This window comes from Blennius ocellaris (assembly GCF_963422515.1).
Source record: "Blennius ocellaris genome assembly, chromosome: 21".
NCBI classification, from domain to species: Eukaryota; Metazoa; Chordata; class Actinopteri; order Blenniiformes; family Blenniidae; genus Blennius; species Blennius ocellaris.
In genome coordinates, this window is record NC_137670.1 from 6,637,994 (window position 1) to 6,663,474 (window position 25,481).

General features: G+C 43.9%; 2 protein-coding genes across 4 annotated transcripts; one reads left to right on the forward strand and one right to left on the reverse strand.

Annotated features, from left to right (window-relative positions):
- Nucleotides 1-1,022: 1,022 nt before the first annotated feature.
- On the reverse strand, nt 1,023-2,814 carry LOC308145232 (E3 ubiquitin-protein ligase TRIM35-like). Its single transcript, XM_080516599.1, has one exon. It carries the CDS (start codon nt 2,680-2,682, stop codon nt 1,237-1,239), a length of 1,446 nt encoding a protein of 481 aa, XP_080372725.1. The 5' UTR covers nt 2,683-2,814; the 3' UTR covers nt 1,023-1,236.
- A 4,450-nt stretch (nt 2,815-7,264) lies between these two features.
- plekha1b (pleckstrin homology domain containing, family A (phosphoinositide binding specific) member 1b) lies at nt 7,265-19,135 on the forward strand. 3 transcript variants are annotated; one of them, XM_080516758.1, is made up of 13 exons: nt 7,265-7,344; nt 8,245-8,432; nt 9,491-9,547; nt 9,622-9,667; nt 10,056-10,153; nt 10,518-10,640; nt 11,580-11,717; nt 11,813-11,881; nt 12,894-12,958; nt 13,039-13,102; nt 13,269-13,358; nt 14,576-14,643; nt 16,223-16,591. In XM_080516758.1, exons 2-13 carry the CDS (start codon nt 8,292-8,294, stop codon nt 16,488-16,490), a joined length of 1,227 nt encoding a protein of 408 aa, XP_080372884.1. In that variant the 5' UTR covers nt 7,265-7,344; nt 8,245-8,291; the 3' UTR covers nt 16,491-16,591. The 3 variants fall into 3 exon arrangements, with proteins under 3 accessions (XP_080372884.1, XP_080372885.1, XP_080372883.1); XM_080516759.1 differs by having other exon boundaries at nt 14,576-14,616; XM_080516757.1 differs by lacking the exon at nt 14,576-14,643 and having other exon boundaries at nt 16,223-19,135.
- The last annotated feature ends 6,346 nt before the right edge of the window (nt 19,136-25,481 follow it).

The window sequence follows — 25,481 nt, forward strand, 5'->3', positions numbered from 1 at the left end:
TGTTCATGAACTTAAAAAAAAGTGGGAAATATTAATTAACAGCAGGCCGCGATTGCGCCTTAAAATTAGTGACATAATAAATAGATATTGTAAAGGATTCAGTCAAATATACAAATATAATACATGTATGAAAGATCAATAGAAAAAAATAACTGTTGCTTGTAAATTAAACAATAAATCTATTTGGTTGATAACGCTTACATTCCACTGAGACTACATACCAACAAATGTTTACTCAATCATCCATGACAAAAAGTAACAATAAGTAAAAGTAACATGACCATCTATATATCATTGTATCAACCAGTTCAGAAACACATATGCAAATGCCCATAAAAAAATCCACTAAATAATTATATAAACACACTTCCAAACTAATTAATGCAATTAAATTCCCCTGTAAATTGTGTATTTTTGTGTGTATTTCTGTCAATTCCATTGCTTATATTATATTAGTCACCATAAAGCCTTGCATATATAACTATTCAATATTTACTTGTGCATTTGATACTTTAACGTTCTGTTCCAGCTGTTATGTTCTCTTCTGTGTGAAGCAACAGGTGATGCTGGCAATGTTCTTAATTAGTAACGGTTTACGCTCGTATGACCACTTTTTTCTGTAATCCAAACAAGTAATCAGATTTTAGTTACATATCTAAGTCACTGTGCATTACTATTGTAGCATCCTGCAATAATGTTGTGATTATTGTGGTAAAAATATGGGTGGAAATTAGATTAATTAAGTGTATACTTTGTACAAACATTAGTGATAAGTGTGGGTATGAAAAAAACAACCAAAAAGCAAAGCAGTAACAGTAAATATTTATTCATGAAGACACAACCACAACAACAGAAAGAGTACACCATGTAGGAAATTGCAAATCCTCACATTACGATAAGTAATTTGTGTTTCACTGTATTTTTTTCTTGTATTTTGTATTATATTTATAGCTATATTTCCACTTAAAGTTTATTGTTCCCTGCGCATGTGTGATTTCATTACCAAAATAATAAACAGCCCCCTCTCGTGGCCCAACATAAAAACGATCTTGTTTTCACTGTTTTTGCGATTTTCATGTAAATGGACATCGTTTTCAAAACGTTGCCTTGTAAACACAAGACTTTTCTGAATCAAAATCGCAAAATCAGAACTGATCTGTTTCTATTTCGCATCTGATTTAAAAGTGCATTTCTAGTGAAACTGCCTGAACCCAGAAGTGAGACGACCAGCTCAGATCAGACCTCTGATGTGATCAGTGTATTTGTACCTTGGGGGTGGTACCTCAGGGACTTGTCCCCCCCAGTTTGGACTAAGACTCTCACAGGCAGTATCCTCAAGGGAAGAGCCCCCCTGGTGCACAGGTGAGGGCTCAGCGTCTCCGTGAACGTGTGCGTGAAGGAGTGTATGTGTGCGTTGCTGTCGGCGTCGCTGAAGGTGAGCTCCCCTCGCTCCCAGTCCAGGTGGACCCGGACCGTCCTCGGCTTGTGCGTGAGCGGCAGCGCAGTATACTTGTGAGTGGGGGAGTACGCCCGGTAGCCCTGGCCGCTGAGCTCCAGACTCCACACCGTGGAGCCCGAGAAGTCCGTCCGGCATACCGACTCGGCCAGCACGCCCAGCTCCCACTCCCTGCTGTCCCCCACCTCCACGTCCCAGCTGTGGGCCCCGCCGCGGAGACCCTCGGACCCCAGCACCGAGTCCCAGTACCCAAACCTCTCGGGGTTGTCGGGCAGCTGCTGTCTCTTCCCGTGTCTCACGCTACTCAGGTCCTCGGACAGGACCAGCTCCGCGTTGGCCGTGTTGGGGTCCAGGACCACCGGCGTGTAGGTGACCGCATCCTTCATCTTGTTCCAGACGTTGAAGGCAAGGTTGCCCAGATGTTTGGCCACATCGATGAGCGCTCCTTTGGGTAGCTGTGGGGGGTCTGGCAGGGGACACTGCCGGACACGGAGCTCTGAGACCTGGAATCTGGTGAGGAAAGAGGCGTCCTGGGCTCTCAGCTCCTCCTCTGTGGCGCTGACGGTGTGGGATAGAGCCTCCATGTCTCTGCTCAGCTCCTCGGTCCTCGCCCTCAGCAGCTCCATCTTCTGCCCCTCCTCCTCCCTCAGGGCCTGCAGCCGCGCCACCTCCTCCTCCCGCAGGAACTCGCGCAGCTTCTGGAACTGCTCCTTCGCCCGTCGCTCCACCTGCCGGCTCTGCTTCTTCAGGTGCTCTGCTGCCAACTGGAAGTTCCGTCCAGCTTCGGTGAAGGCCTTTAACCGGTCCTGCAGGGGCTTCAGGCTGGTCCGCAGCTCCGCCCTGCGCTCCTGAGCCACCTCGTCGGCGGGTCTGAAGCGGTGGTCCACGTGGGCCTTGGCGTCCCTGCAGACGACGCAGGCCGGCTGCTGGTGGTCCAGGCAGAAGAGCTTGAGCTTTTCGTGGTGCAGCCGGCAGATGACTGCGGACCTGACGGAGGCCCGGGGGCCTCGGAGGGTCTCGCAGAGGTTCTTCAGGGCGAGGTTGGAAGGCGGGTCGCTCCACACGCACACGGCACGGCACAGCGGGCACTCCTGCACCCGCTTCAGGCTCCACCAGCTCTGCAGGCAGCTCCGGCAGAAGCTGTGGCAGCAGGAGAGCAGCAGCGGGTCTTTGAAGACGTCCTGACAGGCCGGGCAGAGCAAGTCCTCCTCCGAACACGAAGCCATGGCGAGAGCCCTGATCCGATCCCTCTCGCAAGGTTTCCACACTTCCTGTCACGGAGGTCAGAAGAAGTCTCTCTGGCTTGGAAATGGTCCCACCAATAATCCCCGGAGGATCTCGCTTCACGCTGTTTTCCTCCGACGGTCGTCAGCTTTGTTCCGGCTGAAGTCTCAGGTGAGCGGCAGGACGGGCGGAGCTCCGGCAGACGAGTTTGTCCACATGTTGACTCACCTGCTGTGAGAAAGAAAAAAAAACCCCAGATGATTTAAAAGAATCAGGAGCACTTTCATGTGAACGCTGACGGCTTTTGAAATAATTTATCTTTTAATAACAGAGAGATGTTCCCATGTGTGTGAATATAGAGACACCTCAGTGTCTGTGATGATACACCGGCCCTTTAAGAGTATGAGTCTCATTTCAAGTGGAATTGGACTGAATTTATGTTTGAATTCAAAGTACATTGAATTAAGTTTACCGTTAAATTGAATTTAGTTGAATTGGATTAATAAAATACAATGTAATTGAGTTTAGTTCATTTGGTATTAAATCAATTTATTTACAATTTCATTGACGATAACCTAATGTGGATTAGGATTTGAAATTAGATGAGGTGGGTTGAAATCAGTTTAAACTAAAAGGTAAAACATTTTTTTAAAACAAGATAAAGAACTGATTTCAGATCACAAAGGACATTTTAAGAAAGTGATGAAAACATGTAATTCTAAAGAATACAATAAAAATTACAAATTAAATACAATTAAATTAAAAAAATCTGAATCAATGTGTTTATTAAGAATTTTATTGAAAACAAGGCCCATCAAAGACAACTAATGAATGAATTAAAGAAAATTAATGTTTCACACAATGAAAATGTGAAAAACAGATAAATGTCCTAGTTTTAGTTCCCAAAGAAGAAAGCAACATTTTTCTTTTCCTTTTAACACAGTATACGAAACGTGAGCAAACCTGCGAATGAATATATTTATTTAATCTTTTAATGTAAAGAAGAACACTGCCCAGATCAGGGGTGTCAAACATCAGGCCTGTGGGCCAAAACTGCCCTTTTTCATTATGTATTCTCTGCACCACAACAAATAAAAACTTTAAAGTATACATTTAAAGGTTATTATGGCACCATGTTACCATTTCGGCCCACTCAAGATGAACTTGTGGCTCCTCAACTGAAATGTGTTTGACTCCTAACTTAGCATGAATGGTGGCGCTTTAAAAGCCTCAGAACCTCACCCTGAGGTAAACTGAGGGACATTTAGTGAAGACACCTGCAGGCGACTCGATCGGACCAGGTCGGACCTGTTCCACCGGCGCTCCAGTGGAACAGGTCCGTCTCTGACGATTTGACAACAAATACTTTCACTTCATCTCTCTTTTCACGTCTCGGGCAGCTGATCCTCGGCTTGTCCTCCACGAGGAGCGAGGAGCGAGGAGCTGTCCCAGAGCTTGTTGACATGCACCGTACTGTCTGTGTGTGTGTGTGTGTGTGTGTGTGTGTGTGTGTGTGTGTGTGTGTGTGTGTGTGTGTGTGTGTGTGTGTGTGTGTGTGTGTGTGTGTGTGTGTGTGTGTGTGTGTGTGTGTGTGTGTGTGTGTGTGTGTGTGTGTGTGTGTGTGTGTGTGTGCGGGGACAGTCAGGTCATCCTGGCATTCACAGCGTCTGAGAGCGGCTGCAGGGCACTAAGCCTGGATGAAATCCCTCCCGAGAGCCAGCGCTGAGGGGGCGGCCCTCCTTCACAATGAGCAGCGGGTCCCGGGGCCCTGCTCGGAGGTGCCAGGAGCTCCTGCAGGAGCAAGGGGGGGAGGAGGGGGCGGCTGTGGAGGAGCTGGCAGAGCTTCACGGAGGCACCTGGAGCGTGAGGAGAATGGAGCGTCACCGGGTGCGGACATCAGGGCTGGCAGGGCCCCGCTTCAGAGACAATTAGGCCTTTGACATGCAGCAGATAGCAGCCGCAGGGTAAACGCTGGCAGGGACAAAGAGGAGGAGGTGCCAAGTGACTTCCAACCCGTCCATCGAATCACTTGTTTTTGGAATCGTACCGTTAAAAAAAAGAAAAAAGAAGAAAAAAAAGTTCACTGGAGTCGACACACTTATTCACTGTTAACCATTTCATTACATATTACTCTATAATAGATGCCCTATAATCTGGACGTTCGCTCTCCTCGAAAGAAACTGATTCATGAACCAATGACCAAAACATAATCCCTTTGTGTTGCCAGCAGAAGAGTCTCGGGTGGATTGTGACCTGAGCTTCAGCTCCAGGAGAGTTTTTCTACTCCCACACAGAGGAGAAGAAAAACTTTCTGAATCGACTCCAAATCACCAGCGGAGGAACTCGCTCACACTTTTCTGGAACCAAACATGCCCCGTCTGCTCACTTTGTTCCTCTTTGAGTTTAAAATGCCAGGATTCACTCGTGCTGTTGAACATTTTGTGTTCCTCAGATACTCAGACACACACTCCGATAAGCTGCTTCGGTGTTTCACGGTCAGATTGAAGAAATGCAAGAAATCAGGCGATTGCTGAAAGAACTGCTTCCTGCTCCAAGTGGGAGAGAAATTCTTTTCATTTTCAACTTGGAGGGAAACTGTATCTTTGCCTTTCACCACTAGATGTCAGACTCGGAACATGGTGTATTTCCTGCAGCTCTTCTGCGTCTGTCTCGTTTGTTGATGGTTTTGATGTTGTTGTTGTTGTTCGTAGTCACCGTGTCATTGACCCGAGAACGAGTTACTTTTTGTTTATAAAGCAACTACTTACTTTAATGTGAGCGTCCTGAACTGCATTCATTATTTTTGGGGGACACAAATGGAGAGTTTACGTCTCCCTTCATCTGTGAGCAAAGGTTCGGCCGAGGCGCTTGTTTACGTTTGAAGTTGAATCTGAATGTGGAGGTTAAAAAAAAGTCAATTTGCAGGTCTCATGGTGTGAAGTACAGTTCCAGTTTGGTCCAGTTTAATCACTGTGTTTGCACACATGGAGCATAGAAAATTATGAAAAAACACAAAGAATTACACACTCTCTCTCTCTCTCTGTTTATTGTGTTGTGTCCTGTGTTTTTAGTTGTTTTCCCTCCATGTTTTCATCACAAAGAGCTTCTGTCCACATGAGGAAATGCCTCTGAGTAGTTTAATTCACACACACACACACACACACACACACACACACACACACACACACACACACACACACACACACACACACACACACACACACACACACACACACACACACACACACACACACACACACACACACACACCTGTGGGAAGTCCCCTGAAACTCTCTAACAGATGCCATTTCCTTCTCTCTGTTTCAGCCGCGAGGACTGATGGAGAGACGTCATAATCTTTTCATCATGAGGACATTAAGCTCTTCTCCTCAGCAGGAAGACAGATCATTCAGAGGAGGACCTGCCACTTTTCACATCATCTGAGCGTGTGATCCCAGTGATCTTTGATAAAAACCAGAAGCTGGCCTTCACGTTACCTCTGACCTCTCACATCCTGACGCCTTCTCCGCCACAGCTTTCAGACACTCCATCTCCCAGCATCCTCTGACAGGGTTCGGCTCAGTGGATTGGTTGAAAATGTACAACAGAGTCGAATGTGCATCACTTGCAGTTGCTCTGCAATCTGCCTTCAAAATAAAAGACAAAACATCGCACCATTTACTGATATAACTTTTCCTTTTCAACCATATTTTCTTCCAGTCTAAATTCATTCAATTCAGGTATTATTTTTTAATCAGATATATTATTATTTTTACTACCTTATTTTTCTTTCTTTTAACTCAAAACACCTAAATACTTTATTTGTTTATGGACAACTTAATCCTTTCTGACGTCGCTGCTTACTTCATTTAAAACATGTATTTCTTTATTTTGACCTTAAATTTTAATTAACTTTCTGAATTGTCTTATGTGTAATTTACTTCCCCCAATTACTTTTATGTTTAAAACACTTTTCTGTACTTTAACCTTTTTTTTTAATTCATCAGTCAAATGAAAACACAGATAAATAAATATATCATGGTACTAATGTAGTTTAGATTCAAACTTAAAGTAAGTAAGTGAGTAATTACTTATTTACTTACTTATAGTCTGCCAATCCTAAACCTCAACTTAGTCCAAATAGTTATATTTAATCAACATTTTTTAATGCGTGCATACCTTACTTAAACATTACATGAATTGTTCAATTTAGTTGAGTAAAGTAAGTTATTAGACACTGAGTAAATCATTTTTTTAATTTTAATTTTAATTTTAAATTGATGTCATTCAAGTATTTATTTAATTGTTGATTGACTATTTAGTCTTTACTAAAATACATGTTTACTTACTTTTAAAAATGTATTTACTGTACGAAATGTAATGTGACTTACTCTAGTTATTTATTCACCCATATATATTTTTCATTTTTCTCTCATTCTGAAATGTCATTTAACTAAATCCAAAGAATATATGGAGATCATCTAATTCATTAACGATACAGTCTGCGGTAAAATTGAAGGTCTGACAATAACTTTGAAGGGTCACCGGAAGTGACCTGCTGTGCTTCACGCGAATTCAGTGGAGCAGCGACCGGAAGTGTGTTGTGTGTGTGATTGTCGGTACCGGGACAGCCTCCCTCCGGATTCGGACTGAGCAAGAACTGTGTAAGTAAACAAAAATCAATAACGAGACTGGAAGTTGCTGGTTTGCCGCGTGTCGCTTCGTCTCCGCGCCGCGTGCGGACCTCACCTGAGCGCGGGGGTAGGGGGGTCCGCGGGTCGGAGACGTATTACTAAGGAGGGGGAGGAGGGGGGGGGGGGGGGGGGGGGGGCGACGTCAGGACGTCTCCGGCCCGAGGGACAGTTCGGGTGTATGTGTGTGTGTGTGTGTGTGTGTGTGCGCGCGCGGGGGGTGGGGGCTGTATATGTCTGCGTGTAGGTTCATAGGTGTGTGCGTGTATATATATATATATATATATATACGTGTGTCTGTGTGCGCGCGCGTGTTTGTATGTGGCTTCACTGTCAACTGTCACGTGCAAATACCTGTTTATTTATTGCGAAACAGTTACATTATTTTTCTTCAGTTTGCTCGCGTTTATTTTGTCAAACAAAAGAAACTTATCGAATGGTAGAGAAGCAGAGTGACGTCCGCGTAGCAGTGGAATTGTGTATTCTAATATGATATTTGAAGAAAATAAGTCCAAGCGGGAGAAGATGGACAAAATAAGGGGATGGGACCAAGGACAGAGCCCTGCGGGATACCGATTGAATTTAGTATGAAGATATTAATGTTTAATCCCATTTATAGTGCATTTATTTTTTATTCAGCAGTAGTTTGTATTGAAATAGGTCAAAATGTTCACTAAAATCTAATATGACACAATGTTATTCAGGTTTAGTGGATGCAAATCCTGATTTTTTTGTCATGAAGGTTCTCATGAACTAGAAAATATCCACATTTATGAAGCTGGATTTCATAAATCTGAGTTTCAGGATGTGTACAGGTATGTGTTCTGTGGTTAGTTTTTTTTAACCCTCCTCTTGCCCCGCCCCCCACGGCAGACCCCCTGTGATGCCCCTGGGCGGGCTGAGAGCTGCTCGGGGTTGCGATGCCTTACGTGGACCGACAGAATCGCATCTGCGGCTTCCTGGACATCGAGGAGAATGAGGGCAGCGGGCGCTTCCAGCGGAGATACTTCATCCTGGACACGCAGCAGGGGAACCTGCTGTGGTACATGGACAACCCACAGGTGAGGTGGACAATTTCTCAGGTGAGGCTAGCCGGCCCACAAGCGAGGACAACTGTCCACAGGCGAAAAACTGACGAGATCTTGTACGTAAATGTCTTCACCTCCACCTCTCGCCTTGTCAGAATGTTGATCCCTGCTCTCAAGCCGACTCTTGGGTTCCTTTGCCCTCGTTAAAGCTTTCAGGCTCACTCTCATGTGGCTGCTTGTTCGCTTCCACACCACCGAGCTTCACCGCGGCCGTGCTAAAATAACATCACGAGACCTGTTTAGTGCCGAGCCTGCGAGTGTAGACTGAGGGCAAATACACATAAATCTGTGCCATGGCAGGGGAGCATGAGGCCTGTGGGGGATGGTTCAACACACACACACACACACACACACACACACACACACACACACACACACACACACACACACACACACGTACAAATCTATATGTGCAAATTTGTACGCGTGTGCTTTCTTTCATATTTACAATTCTGTCGTGTCCAACTTGATCGAAACAGATGGGTGTGCGGGTTTAGAAGAAACATTTTCTCCTGCAGTGGTCAGGATTAAATGTGATCGCATCCTGATCTAATCTGATACGTGTGTGTGTGTGTGTGTGTGGGGGGGGGGGGTTCTAATAATACACAATACACACATCTCACAATACAATATGATTACGCACACAAATGAAAATACACACTTCATTAGACACGCACGCACAGATAAATGTAAACACACACACATCTGATTACACAAATAAACATCTAATTAGATTGATTGATTACACACACACAAACACACTCACACACACACACACACACACACACAATTCTGCTTCCGTAATAGCTCCTAAAATGTTGTCAAATGAAAGTGGCTGTGTGTTTTTTTACTGACACGTTCAGAAGGTGTTACGGAGACAAACTGGAACCTGAACAGAAAATGAAATAAAAATCATTAGCAGAAGTAACAATGGGAAATCCCACAGCGGGGTAATTCTTCTCCTCCAACGCCTTTCCTTCTTATTAAAGGTCCGATATGTGTGTGTTTGTCTGTGTGTGTTTCCTGCTCAGAACCTTCCTAAAGGAGCCGATAACGTCGGCTCCCTCAGTCTGGCCTACATCTCCAAGGTGAGTCCTTCGCCGTCTCCAGACGGGACAGTTTCCTCTTCGTCTTCATCTTCATTCTGAATCTTCTCTCTCAGGTCAGCGATGCCACCAAACTCAGGCCCAAGGCAGAGTTCTGCTTTGGTGAGTTCATCGCTCACACACACACACACACACACACACACACACACACACACACACACACACACACACACACACACACACACACACACACACACACACACACACACACACACACACACACACACACACAGTGTTGTTAACAGTGCGGTTTCCTTCCTTCCTTCCTCTTCTTCACCTCTTTCTTCCTCCATTTCTTCCTGCTCTGCTCACTTTGTTTCCTCCCTTTTGTTCCAACAGAAGCTCTGTGTCACTCAATGGGAGGAAACTGTACAATGACCTGTGTGTGTGTGTGCGTGTGTGTGTGTGTGACAGATATTTATAGCGTTCCTCTCCTCCCTGCGGTGACTTTTGGTTTTGTAAAACCGACGTGTGTTTGCTTCCTCTGCAGTCATCAACGCCGGCATGAGGAAGTTTTACCTGCAGGCCAACGACCAGCAGGATTTAGTGGAGTGGATCAGCGTGCTCAACAACGCCACCAAGATAACAGTGAGCCGCGCAGAGAGACAGACGCGCGGGTCAATAAGTGACCCGGTTTCTGCTGTGCACCCCCCCCCGGGGGGGGGGCGTCGTTACATGGAAAATGAGAGTTCGGCCGGAGCACATTGTGAAGGCAGCACATCCTTGAAGTTCCATTTATTCTGCCCACACTCCTGTCACACTTTAAAGTCCCACACAATAGAGTGGGACTGAGATTTTACACACTTGTCTTATTCAAAACCTCCAGATTTTCCATTTATTGTCACTGTGTGAAATGGTGCGTTACTGACTGCTTTTGTCGTTAACACGTTAGTAAGTCATTACAATCATAAAGTCTTTGGACTGGCAGTTTAACTGTGGTTTGTGTTTGCAGGTGCCGAAGCCCGGGGAGAGCGCGGCTCACGCTGAAACTCCTCAGGAAGTTCTGGGAGCCATGAAGCAGGTTTCCTACAAGACGGAGATCATTGGAGGAGTTCCCATCATCACTGCCACACAGGTAACTCACACACAGGTAACTCACACAGGTGACTCTCACAGGTGACTCTCACAGGTAACTCTCACAGGTAACTCTCACACACAGGTTACTCACACACAGGTAACTCACACAGGTAACTCACACAGGTGACTCACACACACAGGTAACTCTCACAGGTGACTCTCACAGGTAACTCTCACAGGTAACTCTCACAGGTAACTCTCACACACAGGTTACTCACACACAGGTAACTCACACAGGTAACTCACACAGGTGACTCACACACACAGGTAACTCTCACACACAGGTAACTCACACAGGTAACTCTCACACACAGGTAACTCACACAGGTAACTCTCACACAGGTTACTCACACAGGTGACTCACACACACAGGTAACTTTCTCACAAATAACACACACGGGTAACTCTCACACACAGGTAACTCACACAGGTGACTCACACACACAGGTGACTCACACACACAGGTAACTCTCATACAAGTAACTCACACAAGTAACTCACACAGGTAACTTTCTCACAAATAACACACACAGGTAACTCTCACACACAGGTAACTCACACAGGTGCCTCTCAGTGCTGCATGTTGCTCAGCAGGTCTCGTCCTGTCTGCGATGGTATGCAGCTGGTATGAAGCAACAGAAGAGGAACAATTTTCAAACTGGCACCAGATGAAAACAAACGTTTCCATTTAGCTGCTACAAGCTGAAGAGTAAAAGGGAGAGTAAAACACCTCCGGGCAACACAAAAAGAGAATTATGATAGTGCTTAAGCTCTTTTGTTTCTTGTTCAAACTCATTTTCTCGAAGCTCCAGGCTACGTTTCCTGCTCACACAACACTGGCTGGAGAGTCACAGACATCTAATGCATTGTGGGTATTGTAGGCACCAGCCCTGAGAATGAATAGGTTATGGTGTGTGTGTGTGTGTGTGTGTTGCAGGAGCAGGGGGAGGGGCAGAACGGGGCAGAACGAGGAGGGCTGAAGCGAGGTCAGAACCAGGTGCCCTTCTTCCTGTCCAGAGGAGTTCAGGACCAGACGGTCATCAAGGCCGGATACTGTGTGAAACAAGGAGCTGTGGTCAGAGAACACACACACACACACACACACACACACACACACACACACACACACACACACTCACACACACTCTCATGTGTGAACTTTGTTCTCAGATGAGGAACTGGAAGCGGAGATACTTCATGTTGGATGAAAACGCTGTCAGCTACTATAAATCAGACCTGGTGAGGCACTTTGATTTCTGTCGGTATTTAAGAGATATGGTCCTTAAAAAAAAAACAACAAAAAAAATTTAAAAACCACATGTCACAGCAGGTTCCTGTGACACATGTGGGTATGTGACAGTGCAAAACACTGAAAAGAATGACACACTCTACCCCAATGGAACAGTAACCCTGCAGGGTGTGTGTGTGTGTCTGAACTTGCAGCAGCGAATATCCCAAATGCCTGAGAGATTAGCGAGGGAACTCGTGTGTGTGTGTGTGTGTGTGTGTGTGTGTGTGTGTGTGTGTGTGTGTGTGTGTGTGTGTGTGTGTGTGTGTGTGTGTGTGTGTGTGTGTGTGTGTGTGTGTGTGTGTGTGTGTGCGTGCGTGCGTGCGTGCGTGCGTGCGTGCGTGCGTGCGTGCGTGCGTGCGTGCGTGCGTGCGTGCGTGCGTGCGTGCGTGCGTGCGTGCGTGCGTGCGTGCATGTGTGTGTTTCAGTTTGCAAATCTTGTTGCAGTTTACCTTTTATTTATTTTTTTGTTATTCTTTCCATCTACTTATGGTAATTGTAGATTAAAAAAAAAATGTACATAACTGTCTCATTATGTAGCTTTTACAGCTCGGGCGGCCATTTTTCAGTATTTCTTTGTTATTGTAATTTTGCATGATTTTGTGATATAATCTGTTTACTGTCATAAGGCATCTCTTCTCGTTGAGTTTACTTCTTTCCGTTGACGCTTCTTTACTTTTTCCATCTTTTTGTGGTGATTTTGGAATTTCTGTGGTCATTTAAGATTATTTTGGCCTTTTTTCTTTCTTTCTTTCTTTTTTTTTTTTATGTTTCTGCTCGTTTACTTAATTTTAATGTGATTTTATAGGCCCTCTTTCCACCCAGCTAAGCTTTAACCCGAAGTTGACGTCACCACCTTGTTGTAGTTGTTGCAGCTCCACTTTTGCTTTCTTCTCTTTGTTCCTCGTGATCATGTGAACCTCCGGGTTATCATCCTGAACGCGTGTTTCTCCTCACCCTCAGGACAGGGAGGCGCTGCGAGTGGTGCCGCTGAAGGAGATCCATAAAGTTCAGGAGTGCAAACAGAGGTGAGCGTCAGAAAGCTGCTTCGCGAGCCGCGCGCGATTCCAGCGTCACAAACCGCTCCGATTGTGTGTTTTTTCTGCAGCGACTTGATGATGAGAGACAACCTGTTCGAGGTGGTGACCAGCTCCAGAACCTTCTACGTACAGGTACACCGCTTTAAATACACTTATTTCTATATTTGGCGTTCCACGGGGATCAAACCTGGCTACTTTTATTTAGCATTATAGCTTTAATTGAGTTTAAAAGGATCCAACACTCTCTCTCTCTCTCTCACTCTGTCTCTCTCTCTCTCTCTCTCTCTCTCTCTTCCAGACTGACAGTCCAGAGGACATGCACAGCTGGATTAAAGCCATCTCGGGGGCCATCGTGGCCCAGCGTGGCCCCGGACGCTCCGCTAACACTGTAGGTATTCTGACCACTGCCAGACACGTCGTTACATTAAATCACGCGGGACTCCCCTCAGATTTCTGCCTCAATAATGTCACTGTGCGCAGAAACCACATGCAAAAGGTTCCGCTTTAGACCATTTTGGACTTTATATTCAAACATGTGAAACAAAAGGTGTTTTTTAATTAGTAGCTTCACCAAATGTAGAATTTATGATTAGTTTGTTTGTGGATATTTCTGCAGAGATTAAGTCTGTATGTTATTCTGAATGAATATAATTGAATGAGATATGACTTTTATAATATGTCCCTCTTCTGATGCACGTCAGTCGCTGAGCAGAATTGATGCTGTTGGTTTAGAGTCGCCACCTGGTGGCAGGAAGACTGCAGTGCACTTTGATCAGGTTCAAAACTACAAAACAGTGAAAAATAACCTAAATAGTAAACAGTTTGGTTTAAAAAAAAAAAAAAACATTACCAATAATAAAAAAAAAAAATGTTTGTATTATTTATTCATGATCCATTTATTTACTCATGTAAAATAAATTAATTGTCTGAATGTAGAAATTGCCTATTTCTTCTATGTATCATCGCTTTTTTCTACCAGGATGGTGGTGATGGTTGCTTCATCACTCTCTCACACACATTGTTCCTATTTTCTCAGTTTGAAGAGTTTGTGGAGGTTCCTGCAAAGAAAAGTCTGACCTGTTCAAATGTCTCGGTTTCTGTTTGTGAACATTAAAGATAGAAAATGTGATTGTAACGTAATTTATCAATTTGATTATTAATTAATTTTTTTACTTTTTATTCTGTCAGTGTATTTAATTTTATTTCCATTTCTTTGATTTTTCAGTATAATTTCATTCTTTTCTCAGCTTCTTTATCGTTTCACTTGGATCTTGATTCATGTCTGACACATTTATAATTTTTCCTTTTTTATTGATTGATTTCTTACTTTTTCAATTCATCTATGTACTTCTTTCTTTCTTCAATAACTAGGATTTATTCATTTAATTTGAGGATGTAATCAGCAACTGTGTGCGGGCGTGTGTGTGTGTGTGTGTGTGTGTGTGTGTGTGTGTGTGTGTGTGTGTGTGTGTGTGTGTGTGTGTGTGTGTGTGTGTGTGTGTGTGTGTGTGTGTGTGTGTGTGTGTGTGTGTGTGTGTGTGTGTGTGTGTGTGTGTGTGTGTTCTTCCTCTGCAGTGTGTAACTGAGGTATAAACTTATTTTCAGATCCGTCAGGCCAGAAGGTTGTCCAGCCCGTGTATACAGAGGTACTTCTGCCCTGGTCAATGCAGCATGTATGTTGTCACAGCCCCCAAATCCCATCCCATCCCATCCCATCCCATTCCATGTAGCCCCCCTCCACCCAGCCCCTGAACAGCCCTGTGGATTCAGAGCTTGTAGAAGTGAGGGGAGGTCCGAGTCCAGACGACTCCTCTCAACCTACTTGTCCTTCATAATCTCCATCAGTCATCCCATCCTTCACTGACCGCCCTGCCGTCTCAACGTCGCTCTGTTCAATTTTTCACGCTTTTAATGAGTTGCTAGTTGAAATCTCGACTCCAAAAGCTGCCGACCACAACAACTCTGAAGATTATAATTCATAGAGGGCCTATAAAAAAAAAAACAGATGCACAAAAAGCATTTCTTTCTTACTTTCTTATTTACTCAATTGCCTTTTTTATTCATTCTTCATTGCATTAATTCCTATATTGCATTTCTTTTCAACTTTCTTTTCTTAATTTATTTGCTTTCTCTATCAGTTTTTGAAAGTAATTATTTGATTTGTATTCATTTCTTTATGAATCTTTAAAATCTTTATTGTTAATTTCCTTTTTCCTTCATTTATTAGAACGTTCAGATTTTTGGGGTTCATTTCTTTGTGTATGTGTTGATTATTTTTGGTGTACAAAACTTTCTTCATACATTTTTCACATATTTATTAATTCTCTTTTTTATTAGTTTTCTTTTTCTGTTTATTTGTTACTTTTTGCTATTTTTCTTGATTTTTTTTATTATTTATTATTTGGTTCATTTCATAATTTAAGCCACAGGTTGATACTCAGACCCTCCTCTCTGCATCAAACATCTCCTTCGGCTCTTGTTCATCATCTCTGACCTGCTTTTGTGTGTGTGTGTGTGTGTGTGTGTGTGTGTGTGTGTGTGTGTGTGTGTGTGTGTGTGTGTGTGTGTGTGTGTGTGTGTGTGTGTGTGTGTGTGTGTGTGTGTGTGTGTGTGTGTGTGTGTGTGTGTGTGTGTGTGTTCCAGCGAGTGAGACCTTCCTTCAATGAGCCCACCTTCCTGCCCCTCCCACTACTGCCTTATCGTCCAATCACCAGTCCCGTTGTTTCCTGTTGCTTCTTCCTGTTCTCCTGCTGGTGCTTCCTTTCCTTTCCTTTGCCGCTGGTGCTTCCTTGTCCTTGCTTCCTTTCCTTTGCTGCTGGTGCTTCCTGTTTCCTGCTGCTGCTTCCTGTTTCCTGCGGCTGCTTCCTGTTCCGCAGCGGTGCAGCGTCGCTTTTTTGGTACGTGTCGACTGCATGTTCAGAAACTTTAAACTTTCAGTTGCGGTTTTCTTCAGGATGTGACGAACAGTTCCAGCAGAAATCCCAGGCCGGTTTCTTCACACTGAGTTTTTTTTTATTTTTATTTATGGACATTTCTTCAAACTCGTAGACTTTTTTCAGCTCTTTCAAGTAAACTTCTTTGATCTTCTTTGAATGAAAGCGACGTCAAACTTAACAAGTTGCTTCTGCCCGGCCGGAGTGAAACGGGAGCGTTTCCCTCTTTATCCATCTTCATCCATCCATCGTTCGCCCATCCATCACCCACCAGTCCCCCTCAGCCTCTCACTCCCTCTCCTTCTCTCCGTCTCTCCAGGAGCACAGTGACAACTCCTCCCCTTCCCCAACTTCCTCCTCCATCTTCTACTACCCCCTCGACCCGGAGGCCCCTTCCTCCTCCTGCTCCTCCTCCTCCTCCTGCGGCTCAGCGGCTGCTCAGCCTGACGCTGGACTCGCGCCGCCATCAGGACGACTTCCTGGGCCTCCTCCCGTGGAGGCTGAGCGGCGTGCAGTCTGTGATGGTGCCCCTCCCCTCGGCACGCTCCCGCCTGTCGCTGCAGGAGACGCTGCAGCCTTCAAAGTGACGGAGGAGGAGGAGGAGGAGGAGGCGTGGAGGGGACTCCACCAGCAGGGGGAGACGAGTCGTCCCACCAATAAGCCAGATGTGCAGATGACCCTGATGTGAGGAGCGAGGGGAGGGAAGACACACACACACACACACACACATCCTGACCTTGCAGTCCCTCTCCGATCTCTGATTGGCCAACGCAAACTGCTGGCCACTCCCACTTCCATCATTATAACGCAAGCGTAAAACCTTCAAGCACCAGCTCTCCTGCAGATTATAAAAAAAGTAATTCAAGCCCTTTTTACATGACATTTTCAAGTGAAAACGCAAAACAGTCATTGTTTTGGGGGTCTGTTTCCATGACAACGGTGCTCAGAGTAACTGAAAACGTTTAGAAAAAGAACAGCTCTCAAGGTGGAACTTTTTGAAAGCGTTCCGTCCCTGGGAAAACGCAGCTGCCACTGGCGCTGCAAGAAAACCACATAGTTTTCTACGTTTCTGCCTTTTCTGTGCAGAATGCACATCGTCTTCAAAACCTTATTGTGTAAACGCGAAACCTTTTTTTTTTTTTTTTAAAGGAAACGCTAAAACGGTGCGTTTTCACTTGAAACGTTGTCGCGTAAAACACATCACACACGTCACACACACACAAAATGCAGAAATATCTTTGAAAATGTCCGGCAGAATGTTAGCAGGATAATAATTTGGGTGGGAAATAATAATGAAAATAATTAAATAAATAAATGATGGGAGAAAAACTAATAAAATGCACATTTTTTTTAAAACTTTTTTATAATACATTCTAAGCTATAAAAGTCATTACATTGTGCAACAGTCACAAGCTGTATAGAAAGACTTTTCAACGTGTTTCAAACTAACCAGCATCAGTCCAGGTCTTAGTGGTTTTAACATCTGGATCCTGGGACCCCCTCTGCTGTCCTTCCTGAAGGGATCCGGACTTCTTGAACCCATCCCGGGAACATTTCCCCTCCTCGGATCTTCTCCCTCCTTCGCTTTTTGTCTCCCTCTTGTGTTTGTTTTCTAGACATTTTGATCTGTCAGAGAAACGTAGGTGTTCATGATCTGTGTGGGGAAACAAACCAAAGTTTATACTTGGCGGTTCCGTGGCGAACGAGGACCGACGGATCCCCGTAGTTTCAAGGACGGTCCCGTCGGGGAAGGTTTTTGCGGAGCACTGAAGCCCAGATTCACTCAGACTCACTTTAAAATCATTTGGGAGTTGCTTCACTCGGGATTCAAATGCAGTTTTGTCACTCGTGGTTGGAAATGTCACTTTTTTTGAAGCGTTTCCGAGAAAAATCTCACTTTGAAATGCATTAAAATAGCATTTGGTTTGCTTGAGTGAGTGTTGGGACTGTTACAAAAAAGTAATACTTGAATATATTTACTAGTTACTGAGTTAAAAAGTCGTGGAGTTACTTTATATTTTAAATAAACGAGTTAATTGAGAGAGGAGCGGTCAGTAGTTTTGAAGGTTGACGCTAAGGCTACGCGTCAGGAGAACGGAGTTCGGGATTAATGGGAGGGGGAGGTACTTTTCGAAAACGCAACTTTTCAGAAATATTACTCCCAATCTAACGGCGCCAAGTCGTGACCTGGCATGCTCACACCATTGTTCTGTGTTTCTACTACTTCCGTGGAAATGGGCATGTTTTTCAAAACTTTGCTGTGGGAAACATGGATGTTTTCTGAAACGGAAACGCAAAAATGATGCTTTTTTTTCTCACTTTAAACATCGTGTAAACGAGGTCGATTGAGGGTTTAGTAAACACACTTACATTGCGTTTCCAGCTTATGACTGAGATTTAATACCTGATTACTGTTAACTACTTAAGAAAATTTCTTCCACCCGCTTTCCTCTAAATGGTCTCGGAACAGTCGAGACAGAGAATCTAACCGTTATTTAACCATGCTAATGCTAATGCTAATCACAGCCGGTGTGGATACAGGCTAACGCCATTTATAGTTTCAGAAATGTTTATTGAATTTGTTATTAAAAGGCCGTAAGCGTGTATTCAGTGGAATACGGATCATCAGGACAACCGCGCTGGCTAACGCTAATTCTAATGGCCACCTCAGGGAAAAAGTGACGATAGCAAACTCGTCGTCAGTTTCTTTGCGATAATGAAACGACGACACATTCTGTACCTTTAAAAGACGCCTTCACTGTGCGAGCCTGCAGAGATTCTGCGCTTCAGTGCTTCACACGCGTCTTTATGGGATGACAAATTACTCCAAGTGACCGTGTTTGTTTTGTTGTTGTTTTTTTTTTATTTGTACGTTTCGGGGACTCGTGATGCCAAACCCTTGATGTGTAAAATGTTTTTGTTTTTTGCTGTTCTTTTTATTGCACTCTCCTGGATTCTAGTTGTGGGTGTTTTCTCTCATGTGCTTCTTCTAGTTTTGATATTATTTACAGTGCTGAGCAAGTTACATGTATAAATGTTGTTTTACTGACTTTTAGAAACACACACACATACAGACACACACAAACACTCTCATTCCTGTTGATCCCTGTGAAACACAAGCCGGGTAAAGTGCCTGCATTGTTGTTTTTAAAGAGTTTTAAGAAGAAGAAAAAAGATCTGTTTTGACCCTTTATAGTGTATATCAAAGACCATGTGCTCTATTTATTAAAGGAAATTTAACAATAATGTTTCTGGATTCAGGCCTATCATTGGAAGCTGCAACGATATAATGATATTATTTATAGAAAAGCTGTGGACACTTAAAGCTCTGGTTTCCTTCTGGCTGGATATCGGTGGAAAATGATAGCCAGTTGAAAAGTTTCTACACTATTAACTAAGAAGTAACGAAAACCCTGTTTTCAAAAATAGAAACCTTCAGTGCAGTTTTGTTTGTCCAGCACATTGTTCTCTGTGCATATGTAGCGTGCTTTTGTTTCCCTTTTCACTTCCCTCCTTTACTGATGGTTGGAAGAAGTTCCCTTCATTCTTCATGCTGTGGTCTCACCAGGCGGAGGCGCTCCAGGTGAACTCTTCTCTGGATCCCTGCTGCAGCTCATCAGAGCCTGAAGACGGCTGAGCCGACTGAAACAACCTGTGGACTGTCGCCGAACGATAAGACATCTAACTGAATTATGTTCTGTTTTTATAAACAACTTTAAAATGTATGGATTTCTGCCAGCTGAATGAAACCAAAGGTTACAATTATCCAAGTTTATGAGCAAAATAATCTTTAGTGCAAATTCTGGCACACGGTACTTATTATCTTAACTTTTGCACAAGTTCGGAAAGTTTCATCAGTTATAACATTTTAATCCAACTGTTTTAACAAATGACATTCTGTGAGAGGATTTAAAACTTTCCTTCTCACTTTTTGTGAGAGCCTGCACTCAAAACTGCTCATACTGAAACGTGGTCATTTTGAAAGTGCATAATTTAGGTTTAAACATACAAAGGCCGAACAAGACGAATATAAACATCAGAAGACATTCATTGGATGCGAGTGGAGATGCACAGGATGCCTGAATTTAAACACCGGCTTCCTCGTTGCGTAACATCTGCTCTCCTCCAGCTGTTGCCTTCAGCTCCGGTAGAAAAAAGCCGCAACAATATTTCCAAATCACTTTATCAAGTGGAGGCACTCCCCTGGAAGACCCTTGCTGATTTATTTCCCGAGAGAAACTCGCACACGACGAGAGGGACTGAGCAGATGTAAAGCTATTGTTCACGTCTCGGGAAATATTCTCACGAAATGTGCCTCCATCTGCTCCACTGTAGGGTTCACTGCTCCTTCTCTGTCCTTGGTCGTCTGACAGTAGCGCCCCCTACAGGGATCGACAAAGCGCCAAAGGTTAATGAGTTCAGCTCAGGTCGACTCGGATCCGTCCAGAAACCACAGAGCAGCGGCATCCAGGAGCCGTTTGGAGCGAGATGCTTCAGTTCCTGTCAGCTTGTCTCGCTTTCTCTGTACGAAAAGAAAAGAAAAAAAACCCCCAGAAAATTACAGATGTCTTACTGATTTGGGGATTTTTGCTTTTAATGACTTTATTTGTGTTATTTACTCCCCGATCTGTAAACATGGTGCAGTTTGAAGCAGTATGCCAACACAATAAAGAAGCTTAATAACGAACGAGAAAATATCAGAATTGCTGCTCAAGAAGCCTCCAATTGATTCAAAACGCTGCAGTGGGAGTTCTGGAGAGATCACCTCGCTCCAATATTAGCTTCTCTTTGTCGGCTTCCTGATTAATATAGAATAGAAATTAACTTGCAGAGCTCTTAACAACCAGACTCCATCAAATCTTAAATGGGGCTTTTCCATTGTGTGTTAGCACCTGATGCCAGGTACTTTTCGATAATCTCCTGAAACGAACTGAGTCCAGACGAGAATGTGACGTCGCCAGGCGGCAGGCTGCTGATTGGCCAGGGCGTGACGTCACTGGATGAGTATGGAGGTGGTCGTGTGCACGGGGCCCTAACACGGGGTGGTCCACCTCCTGGTCCATCTGTTTCATCTCGTCCTGATCTGAAACGGCAGAATCCTCATTGTTTGCGAAGCTCTCAGCTGAAATCAGCCTCACGGCTCCGAAGCTCTCGGCGCTCATTCATTCAGAGCCAAGATGAAGAAACCGCAGACACGGAGGAAACCGAAAACAGCGGCGCGGCTCGGACACGGCAGGGCTTCACCGAGGCGTTTGGGATGGACGGATGGGGAGGGAGGGGCGGTGTGAGTCATCTGAGAGACTGACAACACACTCCTACGCAAACACACTGGGACGTCCACATGAGCACACTGTGTCCAGGCCCGACAGCTGCAGACTCACGCAGGCCAACGCCACGCTGTCCAACACACACACACACACACACACACACACACACACACACACACACACACACGCTCCGGGTTTCTGGGAAGAGCCGAGCGTTTGAACGGCCTCCAGCGCTCTTCACATCATAAACAGGACTGTGAGCCGTCCAAATGGACGACACGTTCACCGACACCGGAGCTTTTCGGCTTTCGCTGCAGCTTTTAAATCTGTTTCAGGTTCTTTGTGACTCATTTTGTGTCCGTGACTCACAGTAAACCCTTCAGACGTTTTAGCCTGAGCTTTTGGGACAAGGTGGACAGAGGGTTGTCATCAAAACAAACATTAAAAAAGCTGAAACCTAATTTATTCATTAAATATAATTAGAAACAGATATTGTTTTTCAATCAGTTTATGGATTTTAATGTTCAAATACATGATGAATGAAAGTTGGAAACATTTGAATTCATTCACTGAACATGATTAGAAACAGATTTCATTCCTTATTTTATTCTTGTATATTCAGCTTGTTTGATTTATTGGCTATTTCATTTAATATTATCTTTTTTTTTTTATTTGGTAAATTAAATTTTATTTGAGTTTTATTTGGATTTAATACAATATTCCACAGTGTTTACATATTTCAATTCTTTTTAACAGGGTTTCATCTCAAGAATGTAAAGGTCACGATTAGAGATGCACCGATGTCAATACCAGTACCAGGAATCGGGTCCGATACTGCGCAGAGTACTCATACTCGTGAAAGCTCCCCGATACAACCCGGTGAGATCTACAAGATGTCAGGGGTCAGAAACATGGCCAAAAGAACCAATATAATCTTGAGCGAGCTGAAGACAAAGTTATTACAAATAACCAGAACTATGGAATCATCACAAATACATAAATCTAATTAAACACAGTGGAAAAGTTTTGCAGCACGGAGCCAAACGCTCTCCGCAGCCTCATGTAACGGCTAATTAAAAATCAGTGCGCGAACAGAACAAGCTCACCCTGCCTGCTCCCCCAGTGCATTAACGGTTACATAACTGAGATTAATCAGGATTTTTGAAACTCCACATCCACTCTTGGCTGAGCCTGAGGCTGTTAACTTCTTCCTCATGTTGCTGGGGATCTCTTTAAGGATTTATGAGACTCAGAGACCCCTTGATCTCCTAAAAAAAAAAGAAAAAGAAAACAGGTCAAAATCCTTTGAGAGGTAGCAGATTTCTTTTGTAACTCCACCATGAGTGACAAAACAAATTAAGAGTACACCGTAGCACCACTGAGACTTCAGCAAGAATCTACAGAAAATCCTTTAAGACCTTTTGAACCACTTCACTGACCCGTGTCACTCCATTACAGAGCCGCGAAAACACTCCAGCGACCACTGAAATCATGAACGTGATCCCTCTCATCCCCCGAAGGATCAGTTCAAATCAGTCACTGATCCCCGGATTTAAAAGCACACCATTTAGCAAACCTACAGGGAAACCAGGACCCTTTTACAAATCAATGAATCACCTAAAAGTGTTGCTGGAAGCTTTTTGCAATCATTTGTAGGGCTTCTTCAACTCCTCTGAATGTCTTGGAGCATCAATGACTGTGAAAATGTGGAGCAGTGAAACTTGACGTCACTTCTCTGTAACCCCTTAAAAAGCTACCGAGCCCTTAAAGAACCACTAAAACAGTCCTGCTAGGGAAAGTTGGACATGTGGACATCGTCAAAGACTGCTGGAAGATCAAAGATTTCTAAAAAACTCCTGTCAACGTCTAAGAGACGACTCTTTCAAAGATTGATCGACCTCCTAGAAACAACTTCAAGCTCCCAAAATAATATTTTGACCAATTCAAGGACTGGAAAGTAAACAAGTGGTTCGTCAACCCAGAAAGAACTTTCTCAAAGACACTCTTTGAAGTATTACTGAAGGATTTCTCAGGACTATAAGTCGCACGTTATTTCATAGCTTGGCTGCTGCGACTTATAGTCAACGTATAACAGCCGGTATTACGGTAGCACTCGTCCTGTTCTGGACGAACAATGAGTTAATGTCTTTAACCAACTTCATCAGTCAGCCATTAGCATAGCCATCGGCATCGGCATCAGTATCGGCATCGCCATTATTCAGTTGTTCTCTTAGCCGTTAGCTGTTAGCACCAAGGTGCAAATAAATGTGAATATAGTGACATGTGGTCATGAGAAATCCCACTTCACTGTGGTGTTGGGATGTTGTGGAGATGGACTAAACTTGCCGCTGATTGTCATTTTCACATGGAAAACCTGCCATAACACTGAATAACTTGCCTTTCCAGAATAAATGTCTGTTCTTGATCTAGGATTTGGTGGAATACATGTCAAAATAAAATACAAACCAAATCTCTGAAACTGATTATTGGTTCACCTTCAAAAAACCTGAGCTCTCACTGAGATGCCATCAAGGATCATTCCTCATGGATCGTGAAAATTTCATTCCATTTATCGAAGCTTCTTCAGAGTCCGGGGAAGCTGCCTGAAGTATAACTTCATTGAACTTTTTAAAAATGTATACAAATTGCTCTAATCTATTCAAAACTGTCCAGAAAGCCTCATTTCAACATCACTCTTTCAAGACTGAAGAACATCGTCAACGACGACTTCAAAACCACCTCCAAGCCTTTTAATGGCCATGAAATTCACCCGACACGACAATGTACACCAAGGACCACTTTGAGAGGAATTTTCATGCATGCATCAATGGAACCATTTCTCCGATGAGTGAAACTGAGGCCAAATCCAGTAGAACCATACAAAAATCCCCCAAATCCGGGTTTGACGGGAACATAGGTTCAGAATTGAAAGACATCATCTATGATTTGTTGGTAATCCTCCCGCGGGGGTTAGCAGGACCAAAGGGACCACTTCAATCTCATCAGATACCTCGTGGCTCCCATCAAAAATTCATGTAACCTCCTAAGCATCCCATAGAGCGGCCAAACACACACACATCTTTATCGCATTTAACCGTGTAAGAACGTCTCTATAGTGACGAGGGTGGCAACGGCAACACACACAAACACAGAGACAGGAAGAGGAATGGAGATTTCCTCAGCGCTGCAGCTTTTTGTCTGGGCCCGATGGATTTCAGCCCTGAGGGTTAAAATCAGGAGATCTGGAACAGAAGACCAGGATGAAGCCTCCCTGGTGGCCTCCAGAGGTGCAGGAGCTCATGACATCACGCGTCATGACTTATCTCCAATATTTATGCCTATAGTTGCCTTCTTTTTTATAGATTTTTGATATATAACTGATTTTTGTCAATTGCTATCTTGAAAGGTTAAACAGGTTTACATTGTTACTTCATTGCAGGGACAGAGTTGTACGTCATACCCTCCTTTTCTCACCACATTTATCAACTACTCACTGTATGAATAAGATTGTGTTTTTTTAGGTTTCCAGGCTTACCAAATTTGTAATTTATCACACAAATACATATGCAGATGATTTTTTTTTTTGGCCAAACAAGGTCACTCCACAGACAGGAAATCAGAATTGATGAGAGAAAACACTTTGAAGTCAGTCTCAGAAACATTAATTTCAATCTTTTAGTCACATTTGTAGGAATGACAAATGACCCTTGCTTTTGGCCTCGGTCTCTCACGTCCTTCATCATTCGGATTTAAGTGTCGCCACCTTTATTCCACAGAAACACGCACACACCCTTCAGGGATCAGATTCTGGGTGGGTTTATTTGGCTTCGTCCTGCCTCAGTAATTCAAGAGAAGTCTGACCCAAACACAACAGCAGCGGCTCTGTGCTGGAGGAGTCACAGCAAGAGCTTATTGTTTGTTTACTACGTGTAAATACGTAAATAAAACTACCAACATGCAAACAGATGCAGACAACTATGAGAAATTGAAGCCAGTAAGCAAATGCTAGTCACAGCTCCTATGGATACAAGCTAATGCTAATGCTACATACGGAGGGAAACATTTAATGGTGCTGTTGAGAAAACAATAATAGTGCCGTAGTCAAGACCACCTAACCCGAGACCGAGCTAAGACCTAAACCAGAGCATCCCAAGACCCAGGCAAGACCAAGACATGAAGGGGGCAAGGGTAAGCCAAAACCAAGACCAGAACATTCCAGATACCATGACAAGCCTTAAGACTTCAGGGGACCAACGCCAAATCAAGACCGTGATGTAAAGGGGGCGAGACCAAGTCAAGACCAAAGCTTTC

Coding starts and splice junctions, on each gene's coding strand:
- LOC308145232 (XM_080516599.1), bottom strand. CDS start 2,682: ATGGCTTCGTGTTCGGAGGAGGACTTGCTCTGCCCGGCCTGTCAGGAC.
- plekha1b (XM_080516757.1), top strand. CDS start 8,292: ATGCCTTACGTGGACCGACAGAATCGCATCTGCGGCTTCCTGGACATC. Junction 9,548..9,621: donor GTCTGGCCTACATCTCCAAG/GTGAGTCCTTCG, acceptor CTTCTCTCTCAG/GTCAGCGATGCCACCAAACT. Junction 11,882..12,893: donor GCTACTATAAATCAGACCTG/GTGAGGCACTTT, acceptor CCTCACCCTCAG/GACAGGGAGGCGCTGCGAGT.